The sequence below is a fragment of the Crassostrea angulata genome, chromosome 7, assembly GCF_025612915.1.
Source record: "Crassostrea angulata isolate pt1a10 chromosome 7, ASM2561291v2, whole genome shotgun sequence".
Lineage (NCBI taxonomy): Eukaryota > Metazoa > Mollusca > Bivalvia > Ostreida > Ostreidae > Magallana > Magallana angulata.
Genome location: NC_069117.1, coordinates 56378635 through 56395106, shown reverse-complemented (window position 1 = coordinate 56395106; position 16472 = coordinate 56378635). Strand labels below are relative to the sequence as shown.

Sequence of the window (16472 nt, the reverse complement as noted above, 5' to 3'; positions counted from 1 at the left end):
TACTAAGCAAAAAAAAAGCATCAAAACAAAACTAAGCAGCCAAAGAGTCACCGTTAATAGCGAGCGCAGTATCAGTATTAACGGTGACTACTGAGTACTTCCTACACGTTACATTCAGTACAGATGCTTGATCCACCTCTATATGTATCGCGGAATATAAAACGCGAGATCACTGTGACGTCATACTTAACTTTTTGCGCTCGACAGTTTTCGTAAATTGTCGGACGAATTCGGGGAAGGAAATGACGTCATAGGTACAGTTTTTTACGTAAGCATATGTGTTGTTTACTTTAATGTTTTTAAAAGGATTTTTTATTGTTAAATGCAAATGATGTATGCGATTTACAGGTAAGAATTTTCCTTAGAAACGCTTCCTGTTCCATCATGTTGCTATGCACCGCAAAGGATCACTGGGATAGTAGAACGTTTTCACGTGGCCTCATAAAAATTTCTTTGAACAATGTGCAGATTTCAACTCGAATTTCCTCCGTTCGTACACGTTGTCTATGGAGCTCGCTACGCGAGCGGCGCTTCGCGCCGCCTCGCTGCGCTCGCTATAAATGCCGCGATAATAAAATTGAATACTTTATTCAGTATCTAAAAGATCAGTTATTGATTTTCCCATTCGGATCACGCTCGCCCTTTTCCGTAACCGATAAAAATTATTGATTATTTGCGGTGACGGAAATGGCCGAGTAGTTACGATTGTGATTTTCCATCTGATAATTTGATAAGACATACATAAAACTAGTCGTGTTTCTTGATTGAAGCACTATTAAAACTTATCTGGTGTCCTCTTTTATTTCTTTTGATTCAAATTACCTTCTATTGAAACATTGGAAAATCTTAATTGAGTTTAGCTGCAATAAACATCGATAAGTAACAGTCAATCAGTGATCGAACTAACTTTTAAAAAACAAAATGGCTTCCAATATGGCGGCGCCCAGGGCTGGAAGAAAATTTTTTTGGCCTTAGTACCCCTGATTCAACTTTCATTTTTCACTGATTTTCTTATATATACGTGTTACCATTAATCCTCGCTTCGCGAGGCGGGCTTCGCCCGCCTCTCGCTGCGCTCGGTAAAATATAATATTCCATTGTAAAATTTTAATTTACAATAAATTTTAAAATATTCAAATTCAAGTAGGCCTTAACGGGCCTACATAGCTAGTGCTGACGTAGGACTACGGTTGCATATATAGTATATACTAGTATCATATAGCATAAATACGTAACGTTAACAGATACAATAAATTTATTGTTTACTTACGGTATAACTTTATAGCCATATTATAACGTTTATGATACATTAATTTTCATTGATATTTCTTTATAACTTTGTATCTAAGTTACTCAGCTTTGCTAACTTCCTAGAAAATGTTGAGGTCTAAAAGAAAGAGCAAGTCACCGTACGCCAGGCCAAATGCACATCCGGCTCTCAGGGCCCTTAATCCGGCAACCACAGCCACCCAAACCCAAGCAGGCCCGAGCAGGCCCACGCAGGCAGCGGTCCAGTTTGTGTCCACTCAACCTCAAAATCAAGAGCATCAGCTACCAGTCGATGATCCCACAACCAGTGATCAGACTGCAGTACCGCTACCTTCCATAGCGCCATCAATCCCTCTGTCAACTTCAGGTGAAAACCCTTTAATAAGCATTTCTGATGAGCTTGGGGTTCATGTCCCTCAAACCATCAAAGATAAAATATGGTCAAAACAATACATTGATCTGTCAAAAATCATCAATTCAGAAACAGTTGATACATCCGCTCAGGATTCGCACAAATTTTCCATAGTTGAGGGTCAGTTAGTTATTGAACCAAAAACTAAAACAAACAAAATTACATCAATTAACACCTGGCTTGATGCGTTTTTGATTTTCTCAAGCATATACCTGGCTAGACACCCATCAGACATACAGGGTATCTTGAAATATATCCACACAATACGTTTAGGATATAGCCGTAATATAAATGGCAATTGGATTGAATACGACAGACAGTTTCGTCTCAAAATGTCAAAAAACACATCAATTTCATTTGGCTCTATCGATGCGGAGTTATGGTTATTGTATATGCATGCTCAAGTTCAACAAGCTCCACAACAGTCAAAATCGTCACTCAAATGTTTTGATTATAACTTTAAAGGTTCCTGTCCCAAACCCCAGTGTTCATTCCAGCATATATGCATGCATTGCAACAAGTCACATCCACGCATGCATTGTTGGTCCTATCAGTCGACCCAGACCCAAGTCATCAGATCCCTCCCTCCAAATCCAGCACACCAAAATTTCGCCCCGCAAAATTACACCAATTTTCGTCCCTTACGCCCAAGGCATTATCAGCTACCAAGACCAAGATTTCATGCACCTAGGTTCAACCCCAATTAAGATCTCCGTTTTAGAGCAATACCTCGCTACATATCCTGATATTCAGAATGCTCAATTTTTATTAAATGGTTTCAAATCCGGCTTTTACTTGAATTACATAGGCCCAAGAGCCTACTTACAATCCAAAAATATGAAGTCCGCGAGTGAGCATGCTGATCAACTTTTGGCTATCATTGAGAAAGAAATTACGTTAGGAAGGATGTCAGCGGATGTCTTCATGCATCATATCATAGTTTTTATATACATGAAGACATGTGGCCGAATTTTGCTTAAGCCTGCCCCGGATTCTGTTTACTTCCAGGTCCGTGGCCAATAATCGGGCTTACTTTAATTGACACTTTGTTTCATTCAGACATTGATTGACAGTGAGTCATTGAATACACTGAGTAATTGAATAATTCTATTGATACATTGCAGTGGGTTGATTGTCATCATTGAATACATTGAGTAATCAATTAAATTGATACATTGATTGTCATATTGAGACATTCACTAAAGCAAAACATTGATTATACTTTATTGATTTGCATATTGATTGATTGATTGAAATATTGTTGAATTATTGATTGATTGATTTTATTGATTGATTCATCTTGATTGATTGATTGTTTGGTTCATTGAAGATCTAACATCATAACTACCCAAAAGTCGATGTTGATCATTTAACTTACTCTATTGCTATATTTGCAATATTTTGCATACATTTGAATAGTTTATGATGTACTGATATATTAAAATAAAGCCATGACATAGACTGCCAATACGGTGTTGTTAATCTATTCTATTGAAATAATCCGACTTAACTCGATATGAGTTAAGTCATGTTATGGAAATGAATAGATTAACCATTTCACTAATATCTACATCGAAAGAAAGATAACTCCTCAATATGAGGTTCTCTTAACTTTTCGCACGGCCCCTTTTGGGGTCCTTATATTACGCATGCGCAGTAGTGTATCGACCTTTCTCAGCTTCAACCTGGAAAAAATTCAATCCCTCCCCCTCCCACCCTATCTTGTAAGGTTATATATTCCATATTTTTCGTGTTTCTGTCTTCTTTTTCTGTATTTCAGATTCGTAATTCCTTGAAGTAGTACTTTCATCATATCCATAGATAAGCGTCATGGCTTTACAACGACACGTATGGCGTGCAGCTGTCATCAGTCTAACGAATTTTGCTTAAGCCTGCCCCGGATTCTGTTTACTTCCAGGTCCGTGGCCAATAATCGGGCTTACTTTAATTGACACTTTGTTTCAATCATTCAGACATTGATTGACAGTGAGTCATTGAATACACTGAGTAATTGAATAATTCTATTGATACATTGCAGTGGGTTGATTGTCATCATTGAATACATTGAGTAATCAATTAAATTGATACATTGATTGTCATATTGAGACATTCACTAAAGCAAAACATTGATTATACTTTATTGATTTGCATATTGATTGATTGATTGAAATATTGTTTGAATTATTGATTGATTGATTTTATTGATTGATTCATCTTGATTGATTGATTGTTTGGTTCATTGAAGATCTAACATCATAACTACCCAAAAGTCGATGTTGATCATTTAACTTACTCTATTGCTATATTTGCAATATTTTGCATACATTTGAATAGTTTATGATGTACTGATATATTAAAATAAAGCCATGACATAGACTGCCAATACGGTGTTGTTAATCTATTCTATTGAAATAATCATATGTTCAAAATTTCATACGGGATTGTAAGATACAATGTTTATCAATAGAATAATATAAAATACAATATTGCATCCTATGCTACTGTACGATATATATATAGGATCTCTCATGATTTGCGATGGTATATGATTTTTATCCAACGAGTTGTGTGTTTTCTATCCCCGAGCCTTGGCGAGGGGATAGAAAACACACAACGAGTTGGATAAAAATCATATACCATCGCAAATCATGAGAGATTCTTTTCATCACATGTTTTACGAAGTATTTTGTTAATCCCAACTTTTTCTGTAAAAATTGTGATTGTGAGCCGCACAACACATTATTTACAACACGTCAACAACGTTACGCATGGAAAAAAAGTTCCTTGAAGTATAACAAACATACATTCATTTTCGAACATTTTTTTATGAATTCATGACAAATAACTGAAACAACATTAAATGTTTATCTCAACACCCCTCAACTGAATTAATTATTTACTTTTTCATTTTACGTCAATCAACCGTCTAAACCTACGTAATGATTAACTATGACGTCACGTGGCGTAAGAACACACAGTGGAATATCAAAAATTTATCCCATGAGTGATATCCACCGTATATTGGGATAAACATGTGATAAATGATAATTATACAATATGACATTGTATCATATGGTATGACGTATCAAGATTTTATATTGTATCATATAATATGATACGGTATTGTATCATATAATATATTATTATTTTTGATCACATAATCCAATATCATAATGTATATTATATGATACATATAGAATATCACACTTTTGTTTTGATCTCGGCCCTGGTATCAGTCCAAGCGGTTGGTATCGGCCCACGCCCGAAGGGCGCGGGCCGATACCATCCGAGGGCTGATACCAGGGACGAGATCAAAACAGAAGTGTGATGTTGTTTATATCATATATATTATCTAAAATGAAATACTTTAATTCAAATTTAAATTCCAAATTAGGAAATGATTTATCATGAAGAAGCTGTAGATTTTTTTCGGATTTACAAAAAAAATAATAAATCATATTCCTAATTTGGAATTTAAATTTGAATTAAAATCTTTGGTTTTAAATATATGATATGATATAGTTTCATACTATACGATATCATATCACACAATACATCAAAATATTGTTACATACATTGTATAATACTATATTGTATTATATAGAATAACATTGAATTGTATGATATTGTATCATATATGATGCAAAACATAATTTGTATGTAATGATACAATATCATTTGATACAACATTGTATCATATTATAGGATACAATATCATGTGATTTAGCAATTAATTATATTGAACAATATCATTTTATACAATATCATATCATTTGATACAATTTGTTGTATAAATAATATCATTTGATACAATTCTATATGATATGATACAATATTATTTTATATAATACAATATCATATTATAAAATATCGTATCATATGATTCAATATTATATATTACAATAACATATGAAACAATATGATATGGTACATTAATATATATTACAATATAATACAACATTTTTATCAAATATACAATACTATATATAACAATATCATGAAACAATATCATATCTTAATATACCAAAACGTTTATGTAATATCATATCGTATTATATAATTTAAAAAAAATATAATATATGATTTAATATTGTATTATTTATAACAATAAATTATATATGTAGGAATATTGTGATATCATTAAACAACAAACACATATATCAAGCAAGTTTGAGTGAGGTTGTTTTTTTTTATCATCTTTGATAATGGAGATCGGGCTCTGCATCTGAGGATACCTCTGCGATTCATTTACATTATAACTGCAAGTTTAAAATATGATACTATTATCTATTAAACATGTGACCTGTTCAAAAAAACTAAACCTCATCCACCATCCAAAACCTATCGCTCAGATTCAGCATTCAAGCCTGTAAGGAGCATTAGAATTATAAGACGCACCATCTATGCAAGTTTGGTGAGGTTAGGATCAGTAATAATTTGGATATAATCATCTAAGGCACCTGCTCCAAAAACTTTAACCAGCTCTGAAAACCTTAACCTCCTCCAGCATTCAAGACATATGGCTCAGATTCAGCATTCAATCTTGTCAGGTGCATCAGTATCATAAGTCGCACTATTCATGCAAGTTTGGTGAAGTTAGGACCAGTAGTAACTTAGAAATTGATATCAAAGGCCACCTGCTTTTTAAACTTTAACCTGCTCCAAAAACCTTAACCTCCTACAGCATCTGAAATTCATGGCCCAAATTAAACATCCAAGTCTTTGAAGTCCATAAGTAGGTCCAGATGCATCATCCATGCAAGTTTGTTGAAGATAGGACAAGTAAAACTTAGATACAGGAGGATATAGCATAAGCTCCCCCCGACTTCGTCTCGGTGAGCTAAAAAAGAACCCAATGCATTCTCAGATAACTTGATAAACAGTTTCTCGATTACATTTTTCAACGTGCGTAATTTTTCAAAGTGCATTAATTGCCACAACGCACGCTTTAACGACTATTAAGGTACAGCAACCTCATGCAAAAATGTTCGAAGTTTATATATTTTCATTATAAAAAATGATGCTTCATGTCGGCTGATAAGTTCGTCTTGGATGATAAGTCCACATTGTGATCTACACAGAGAGTAGAGAGCTTGGTCCCTATTTTAGTTGATGTATTTTATTGTGTTGTACACAGAGAGAAGAAGTCGTGGTCCCTGACGGTGGGTGGGGCTGGTTTATCGTCTTCGGAAGCTTTCTGTGTCACTTTATCATCGGTGGAATGGACCGGTCCGCGGGTCTGCTGTACCTGTACTTCTTAGAGCGGTTCAGACAGAGCGTCGCAACCACCGCATGGGCAACCACAATAGCTTCCGCCATCAGACTCATGCTGGGTAGGGCTGTGCCCCTTTGGGCACCTGTTTATCCAGAAAACATTTTATACGATGTCATTCTTCTTACAAGCTTCATTCATCCTAAAATGATTTCAACATGAACATGCAATATTTTACCGGTAATTCTTGTAGCCGCAGTCAAAGTGACCACAAATTGCATACAACAGCTAGAAAGATACGAAATATATGGTCAGTAATTACGTTATTTTTCTTATAGGTCCTCTGTGTAGTTTCCTCTGTAACAAATTCTCCTGCAGACACGTGGTCATCGTGGGTTCGCTCATCCTCACCGTTACTCTTATTATGACGGCGTATGCACCCAATCTGTGGACAGTCTTCGTCACTTTTGGATTCATAGGAGGTATATGTACACACAAAAGTTCTTAACAGATGTCTTTGTTTAAACTGACTGCCATGGTCATATATAAGAAAAATCGGATTCTTTTTCAGGATTTGGACGTAGTTTAGCATATGCACCGGCCGTTATGATTGTTGGAATATACTTCAACAAAAAGAGAGGCATTGCCGTGGGTTTGGCAACGTCTGGGGTTGGATTCGGGTCGTTCGCTGCCCCGGTAATCGTAGAGATGGCCTTCCACTTTTACGGTTACAGCGGAGGGTTCTATATATTAGCCGGCTTTGCCATCAACTTGTGTATAGCTGGTATGCTGTTAAGACCTCTTCAGAAGCAAAGATTGCTGATGGCTTTTGACAAAAGGCAAGAGTTTAAGAAAATACCTATAACATTGATTTTGACAGTTTGTAAATGGAACTAATGTTTGTCAACATTTTCTCCTTTAATTTAACAGGAAAAAAGGTTGTAAAGATTCTTGTCACGTGCAGGTTTTATTAAAAGAAAATGATAACGAAGCACCAATGGTTCAAGAATACCTATCAACCAAACTACATGTAGCTGAAAAAGAAGAGCAGCTATCTAAGAGTCAAGAAAAGTGCAAGTCTGCGATGAATAGCAATCCAAAGAACAAAGAGATCGAGATAGAACAAAACTCCTGTTGTGGTATATTCAGATCAAAATCGAAACCAGAACACCCAAGAAATAAATATCTAGAACTCTCTCTACTAAAAGATTTCCGATTTTTATCATTCTGTTTAGCCATAATGTTGTTCACACTTGCCTTTAAGTCTGCCTTCGTGTTCCTTCCTGCTTACGGTAAACAGCTTGGAAACACTGACATGGAGTCTGCGTATCTTGTCATCATCACCGGGGCTTTTGACGCCGTTGGTAGGGTGTTTTCTGGGGTAGTTCTTGATCTGAAGAAAGTCAAAAGGTTCCGGGTGTATATCTACAACATCATCATGTTTCTGGTGGGCGGGGTCTCCTTCGTTATCCCTATGACAGGTACGTACACCCAGCTCTGTGTAGTGTGTGGACTGTACGGGCTACTGATTGGAATCTACATCTCCCAGAAGTCTGTCATCCTAGTCGATCTGTTGGGCGCGGAAAAACTCATCAACTCTTTCGGACTCCTGATATGTTTCCAGGGCGTGGGGATGCTTATAGGTCCACCTTTCTCAGGTAAGATTACAAACATTGTCAGATTGACTATTCATAATCTTCCTGAAATGTTTTTTTTTTTTCTTTTTTAAAAATTCTCAATATGTACTCATTAAAAATTAATAGTAGATTCTAGTATTTCCCTATGGAAATAGATATTCTCATATGTGTCTCAATTAAATGATATGAAGACTTTTCTCCCAAAATCAAATGCAACTAAAATTCCCTTGTTTCCCCCACAGGTTTTCTGAAAGACATCAACGGACAATATGAGAACGCCTTTTATGTGGGAGGCAGTTCTATGTTTTTGGGTGCTCTCATTTTATTGACTTCAAACATTCGACATTTAATGTTAACTAGGAAAGGCCAGTGTAATGAAAAAGAACATTGATTGTACATGATCAGATAAATGAAGTATATTATTTGTAATTTACTATATATGACGGTTGTTTTGGTTGTTAATTTTGAATTTAGTGCAACAGTATATTTACGTTTATTGGGGTGGGTGAGTGGATTATTTTTGATAACGCTTTTTTTTTTGCATGACCATTTACTGCTATGTTGATCAAAATACTGTTGTCCTATTTTAGTAATGATAGATTATCGCCATGACTGTATTATAGAATAATAATCAAGATCGTCTGATATCACGGTATATACTAGTACTGGACGTTTTTGACGTATTTCTTCGTGTAGTTCAGGAGACTTTTAGTGCGCATGACCATTTACCATTCTCTATAGTAACCACAAATTTAAAGTAACGACAGATTATCGCCATGACTGTACTGAAGTATTAACCAAGATTGTTTGATATAGCATGAAATGCATTTAGATATACATGTGTATTTGAGTATTCATGACACAAATTTGTTTCTTTCAAGTGTTTTATCGTATGTACCTGAACCGTTTTAGTTTAGTAATAACAATAAAATAATGAAAGTTTTTCTAAGATTGTTTGTTTGGTTCTCTTATTCAATATCAAACTTTTACGAGTAATTGTTTAATGAGATTGAAAGTAATTATAATATTTGTAAAACGTTGAATCGAATGGAATGCAATGATGAAGTTTATATTTTGGAAATTTTCTATATCTAAAGAAAGCTTAACGATGGCGTTTACTCAGAATTAAAAAAAGCATTGATAATAATGAAAAACCATCTATTGTATGTTGTAGACTTTTGATTGTAATGTTTTTTTTTCCTTTCAAAAAAGTATGTCAGGTTTGGAAAATTATTTAAGAATAATCCCTTAAAGAAGATGGGTGGATAAGGCGTTTAATATGCCCATACACGGTCGGACAAGCTACTGAAAAATTGAAATATCAATAAATCTGATATTTTATTTAATAAATCATTTACAACAATAAAAATTTATATATATAAATTTCAAAACCTGCAAATACTGTCATTTTGTTTAGAACTTCAAGGCATTTTCTTTTATAGAGTGGGTCTGTGCTCCATATTTTTCTCATAATCTAAATAAGGTCTTTTGGAAAACAAACCGATTTCAATCAACAAAAACGTGGAGAGATGACCCACTTTACATTAAAAATATCATTATGTATCCCAACAATTGAACGTTTTGAAAAAATAATACAAGTCAATAAAATTCATGGTGTAAGTCACACATAATATTAAAACAGCCTACTTTGTTGTGTCTGAAATGACTCAGAGATTAGAGTATCTGACATGAGCTAACCTTATATATCTAGATTTTATGTTATGGGTTCGATACCACAAAAATTTCAGGCAATTTTTTTCTTATCTTTTGTTAAATATATCAAAAACTGAATATAGTTAGAAATTTTGCGTTTGCAAACTTGTATTATAATATATTTAAATTGGGAAAAAATAAATTCAAAATTGTATTTCACTTCTAAGCCGAATGGGCATTTGCGCCATCTTATTGCACCATTTTCTTTTAAATATTACAAATCTGTATTTAAGAAGTTAAATAAAATAAAATATTGTCCAAAATTTTATGTTAAAATGCATTATTGAAAAGAAAAATTATCCACTTACAGTTTTTATGTCGAGTCCGTATTTTTGATAAAATATACTACCAAATCATCGTGAATAAATGTAACAAATAGGATTAGATATGGTGACATAAGAGAGTCAAAGTTTATCGCTTATACAGAATAGTGGCATTCTAGTATACTCTTCGGAACTTCCAGAAATTTATAATTTATACTATGGAAATTTAAATTAAAATAATGGAGGATGAGGTAAAGACAGGCAACGGGACGGGCCGACAGGAAGGTTCCAAATATATTTCCCCGTCCATATTTATCGAGGTAAGAAACAGCAGCCAAAGTCGACTTTCTGTTGCCTAAGACGCACTGTTACAACACACAATGAAAAGTACGCACTTCATTTTTTTTTTTCAAAGTGCGTTAATTTTGGGATAAAGTTAACGCACTTTGAAAAAAATATTTTTCCCAAAGTGCGTTGATATCGTCGATATTAACGCACTTTGAAAAAAATGTTCAAGGTTTGGTCAAAATAATTGATACTTTTATATATATAAAAGATAATTGGATTAACCTTGTTTAGCTTATGGGGATATATTTAAATAGGTAATCACAGATTACAAAGCTCATCGAGACGAGGCATCACCTCAATGAGGCATTTATAAGACCACCTTTATCATATTTTATGAAAATCATACGTATTATATTAAAAAGAGTCATAGTTAATGATCTTGGATAAACAAGGGTACTATTTTGACACAATATCGTATAACATATGTTAAAAAATAGTTTGATAATCATATGTTCAAACTTTCATACGGGATTGTAAGATACAATGTTTATCAATAGAATAATATAGAATACAATATTGCATCCTATGCTACTGTAGAATATATATCATATGAAACAATTCTGTAAAATATAATTATACAATATGACGTTGTATCATATGAAATGACGTTGTATGAAGATTTTATATTGTATCATATGATATTATACGGTATTGTATTATATAATATATTATTGTTTTTGATCACATAATCCAATATCATAATGTATAATATATGATACAATATAGTATCATATGATACGATATCGTATCACACAATTCATCAAAATATTATAACATACATTGTATAATACTATATTGTATGATATAGAATAACATTGAATTGTATAATATTGTAACATATATGATGCAAAACATAATTTGTATATTATGATACAATATCATTAGATACAACATTTAGCAATTAATTTTGTTGAGCAATATCATTTTATACAATATCATATCATTTGATACAATTTGTTGTATAAATAATAGCATATTATACAATTCTATATGATATCATAATATATGATATCATACAATATTATTTTTATAATACAATATCATATTATGAAATTTCGTATCACATGATTCAATATCATATATTTCAATATCATATGAAACAATATAATATGATACATTAATATATATTACAATACAATATTTTTATCAAATATGCTATACTATATATAACAATATCATGATACAATAGCATATCATAATATACCATATTTATAACTTTTATGCAATATTGTAACGTTTTTGGGTTCAGGTATTCGGCTGCTCTGCCCGAGCAATTTAAGAAATATGTAAATAAACTATAACTTTCTCAATCAAATATTTTAATCAATAATATTTACAATATCCCACTCTATTATGGAGCGCGCGCGCTTTCTATTCACAAGCTAATACAATAACAAATCAAGTCTCGATAGCCTTATTCAGGCACATAAGACTTATCCTAATACCAAGGGTTTGTCCTCACCTATTACGAAGTGAACACCTTCAGCTTCAGACTGCAACTGCCTTACAACCTCCGTTGTAGCCGCTTATATACTATCACAACCCACGTAATCAACGAGGATCGAAAGGGAGTGATAAACCGGAAGCGCTTATTACTCAGCTCCAGTAAACAGAATGGGATAAATGATCTCGATTCCGACATTTGTTTTAATATCATATTGTATTATATATATTTTTTAAAAAATATAATATATGATATAATATTTTATTATATATAACAATAGTAAATCATACCATACAATAAATTATAGAGTAGGAATAGTGTGACATCATTTAACAACAAACACATCTATCAAGCAAGTTTTAGTGAGGTTGGTTTTTTTTTTTAGCATCTTTGAAAATGTATATCAGGCTCTACATTTGAGGATACCTCTGCGATTCATTTACATTATAACTATGCAAGTTTAAAATATGATACTATTATCTATTAAACGTGTAACCTGTTCAAAAAAACTAAACCTCATCCATTATCCTAAACCTATCGCTCAGATTCAGCATTCAAGCCTGTAAGGAGCATTAGTATTATAAGACGCACCATCTATGCAAGTTTGGTGAGGTTAGGATCAGTAATAACTTGGATATCATCTAAGGGCACCTGCTCCAAAAACTTTAACCAGCTTTGAAAACCTTAACCTCCTCGAGCATTCAAGACATATGGCTCAGATTCAGCATTCAATCCTGTCATGTGTATCAGTATCATAGGACGCACCATCCATGCAAGTTTGGTGAAGTTAGGACCAGTAGTAACTTTGAAATTGGGATCAAAGGCCACCTGCTCTAAAAACATTATCCTGCTCCAAAAACCTTAACCTCCTACAGCATCTGAAATTCATTGCCCAAATTAAACATCCAAGTCTTTAAAGTCCATACGTAGGTCCAGATGCATCATCCATGCAAGTTTGTTGAAGATAGGACAAGTAATAACTTAGATACAGGACCTGCATGCAACGAAAACTTTAACCGGGTCCGGACGCCGACGTCGAGGATATAGCATAAGCTCCCCCCGACTTCGTCTCGGTGAGCTAAAAAAGAACCCAATGCATTCTCAGTTGAATTATATGATTACATTTTTCAAAGTGCGTAATTTTTTAAAGTGCATTGCCACAACGCACGATTTAACGACTATTAAGGTATAGCAACCTCATTCAAAAATGTTTGAAGTTGATATATTTTCATTATAAAAAACGATGCTTCATGTCAGCTGATAAGTTCGTCTTGGACGATAAGTCCACATTGTGATCTACACAGAGAGTAGAGAGCTTGGTTCCTATTTTAGTTGATGTATTTTATTGTGTTGTACACAGAGAGAAGAAGTCGTGGTCCCTGACGGTGGGTGGGGCTGGTTTATCGTCTTTGGAAGCTTTCAGTGTCACTTTATCATCCGTGGAATGGACCGGTCCGCGGGTCTGCTGTACCTGTACTTCTTAGAGCGGTTCAGACAGAGCGCCGCAACCACCGCATGGGCAACCACAATAGCTTCCGCCATCAGATTCATGCTGGGTAGGGCTGTGCCCCTTTGGGCACCTGTTTATCCAGAACACATTTTATACGATGTCATTCTTCTTACAAGCTTCATTCATCCTAAAATGATTTCAACATGAACATGCAATATTTTACCGGTAATTCTTGTAGCCGCAGTCAAAGTGACCACAAATTGCATACAACAGCTAGAATGATACGAAATATATGGTCAGTAATTAAGTTATTTTTCTTATAGGTCCTCTGTGTAGTTTCCTCTGTAACAAATTCTCCTGCAGACACGTGGTCATCGTGGGCTCGCTCATCATCACCGTTACTCTTATTATGACGGCGTATGCACCCAATCTCGAGACAGTCTTCGTCACTTTTGGATTCATAGGAGGTATATGTACACACAAAAGTTCTTAACAGATGTCTTTGTTAAAACTGACTGCTATTGTCATATATAAGAAAAATTGGATTCTTTTTCAGGATTTGGACGTAGTTTAGTATATGCACCGGCCGTTATGATTGTTGGAATATACTTCAACAAAAAGAGAGGCATTGCCGTGGGTTTGGCAACGTCTGGGGTTAGATTCGGGTCGTTCGCTGCCCCGGTAATCGTAGAGATGGCCTTCCACTTTTACGGTTACAGCGGAGGGTTCTATATATTAGCCGGCTTTGCCATCAACTTGTGTATAGCTGGTATGCTGTTTAGACCTCTTCAGAAGCAAAGATTGCTGATGGCTTTTGACAAAAGGCAAGAGTTTAAGAAAATAGCTATAACATTGATTTTGACAGTTTGTAAATGGAACTAATGTTTGTCAACATTTTCTACTTTAACAGGAAAAAAGGTTGTAAAGATTCTTGTCACGTGCAGGTTTTATTAAAAGAAAATGATAAGGAAGCACCAATGGTTCAAGAATACCTATCAACCAAACTACATGTAGCTGAAAAAGAAGAGCAGCTATCTAAGAGTCAAGAAAAGTGCAAGTCTGCGATGAATAGCAATCCAAAGAACAAAGAGATCGAGATAGAACAAAACTCCTGTTGTGGTATATTCAGATCAAAATCGAAACCAGAACACCCAAGAAATAAATATCTAGAACTCTCTCTTCTAAAAGATTTCCGATTTCTATCATTCTGTTTAGCCATAATGTTGTTCACACTTGCCTTTCAGTCCGCCTTCGTGTTCCTTCCTGCTTACGGTAAACAGCTTGGAAACACTGACATGGAGTCTGCGTATCTTGTCATCATCACCGGGGCTTTTGACGCCATTGATAGGGTGTTTTCTGGGGTAGTTCTTGATCTGAAGAAAGTAAAAAGGTTCCGGGTGTATATCTACAACATCATCATGTTTTTGGTGGGCGGGGTCTCCATTGTTATCCCCATGACAGGTACGTACACCCAGCTCTGTGTAGTGTGTGGACTGTACGGGCTACTGATTGGAATCTTCATCTCCCAGAAGTCCGTCATCCTAGTCGATCTGTTGGGCGCGGAAAAACTCATCTCCTGATATGTTTCCAGGGCGTGGGGATGCTTATAGGTCCACCTTTCTCAGGTAAGATTACAAACATTGTCAGATTGACTATTCATAATCTTCCTGAAATGTTTTTTTTTTCTTTTTTAAAAATTCTCAATATGTACTCATTAAAAATTAATAGTAGATTCTAGTATTTCCCTATGAAAATAGATATTCTCCTATGTGTATCAATTAAATAATATGAAGACTTTTCTCCCAAAATCAAATGCAACTAAAATTCCCTTGTTTTTCCCCCAGGTTTTCTGAAAGACATCAACAGACAATATGAGAACGCCTTTTATGTGGGAGGCAGTTCTATGTTTTTGGGTGCTCTCATTTTATTGACTTCAAACATTCTACATTTAATGTTAACTAGGAAAGGCCAGTGTAATGAAAAAGAACATTGATTGTACATGATCAGATAAATGAAGTATATTATTTGTAATTTACTATATATGGCGGTTGTTTTGGTTGTTAATTTTGAATTTAGTGCAACGGTATATTTACGTTTATTGGGGTGGGTGAGTGGGTTATTTTCTATAGGTTTGTTGTTTTTTTTTTGCATGACCATTTACTGCTATGTTGATCAAAATACTGAAGTACCAGTATGTTGTCCTATTTTGGTAATGATAGACTATCCCCATGACTGTATTATAGTATTAATCAAGATCGTCTGATATTACGTTATATACTGGACGTTTTTGACGTATTTCTTCGTGTAGCCCCGGAAACTTTTAGTGCGCATGACCATTTACCATTCTCTATAGTAACCACAAATTTTGAAGTTACGACAGATTATCGCCATGACTTTATGAAGTATTAACCAAGATTGTTTGATATAGCATGAAATGCATTTAAATATACGTGTATTTGAGTATCCATGACACAAATTTATGTTTCTTTCAAGTGATTTAACGTATGTACCTGGACCGTTTTAGTTCAGATAGTAGTAATAACAATAATCAAAGTACTGAAGAACTGACGGGAGTTGTCGATGTTTATTTATTTTAAAAATCAATGATATGTTATTTTGCATGACAAGTACATGTAGTTTCTAATTCATGAAGTTGAATTACTAACATTTTAATAAAATGAATTTTGGGACTTTTCGACAAGAATGTCGAGAAACCCCCATACG

At 34.3% G+C, this 16472-nt stretch overlaps 1 protein-coding gene and 1 pseudogene across 1 annotated transcript; both read left to right on the top strand.

Annotated features, from left to right (window-relative positions):
- Positions 1 to 6887: 6887 nt before the first annotated feature.
- On the top strand, positions 6888 to 9474 carry LOC128191653 (monocarboxylate transporter 14-like). The gene is made up of 5 exons (XM_052863835.1): positions 6888 to 7014; positions 7232 to 7375; positions 7465 to 7732; positions 7824 to 8551; positions 8773 to 9474. Exons 1-5 carry the CDS (start codon positions 6903 to 6905, stop codon positions 8919 to 8921), a joined length of 1401 nt encoding a protein of 466 aa, XP_052719795.1. The 5' UTR covers positions 6888 to 6902; the 3' UTR covers positions 8922 to 9474.
- Positions 9475 to 14666: 5192 nt separating this feature from the next.
- Positions 14667 to 16229, top strand: LOC128191650 (monocarboxylate transporter 4-like; annotated as a pseudogene).
- Positions 16230 to 16472: the final 243 nt, after the last annotated feature.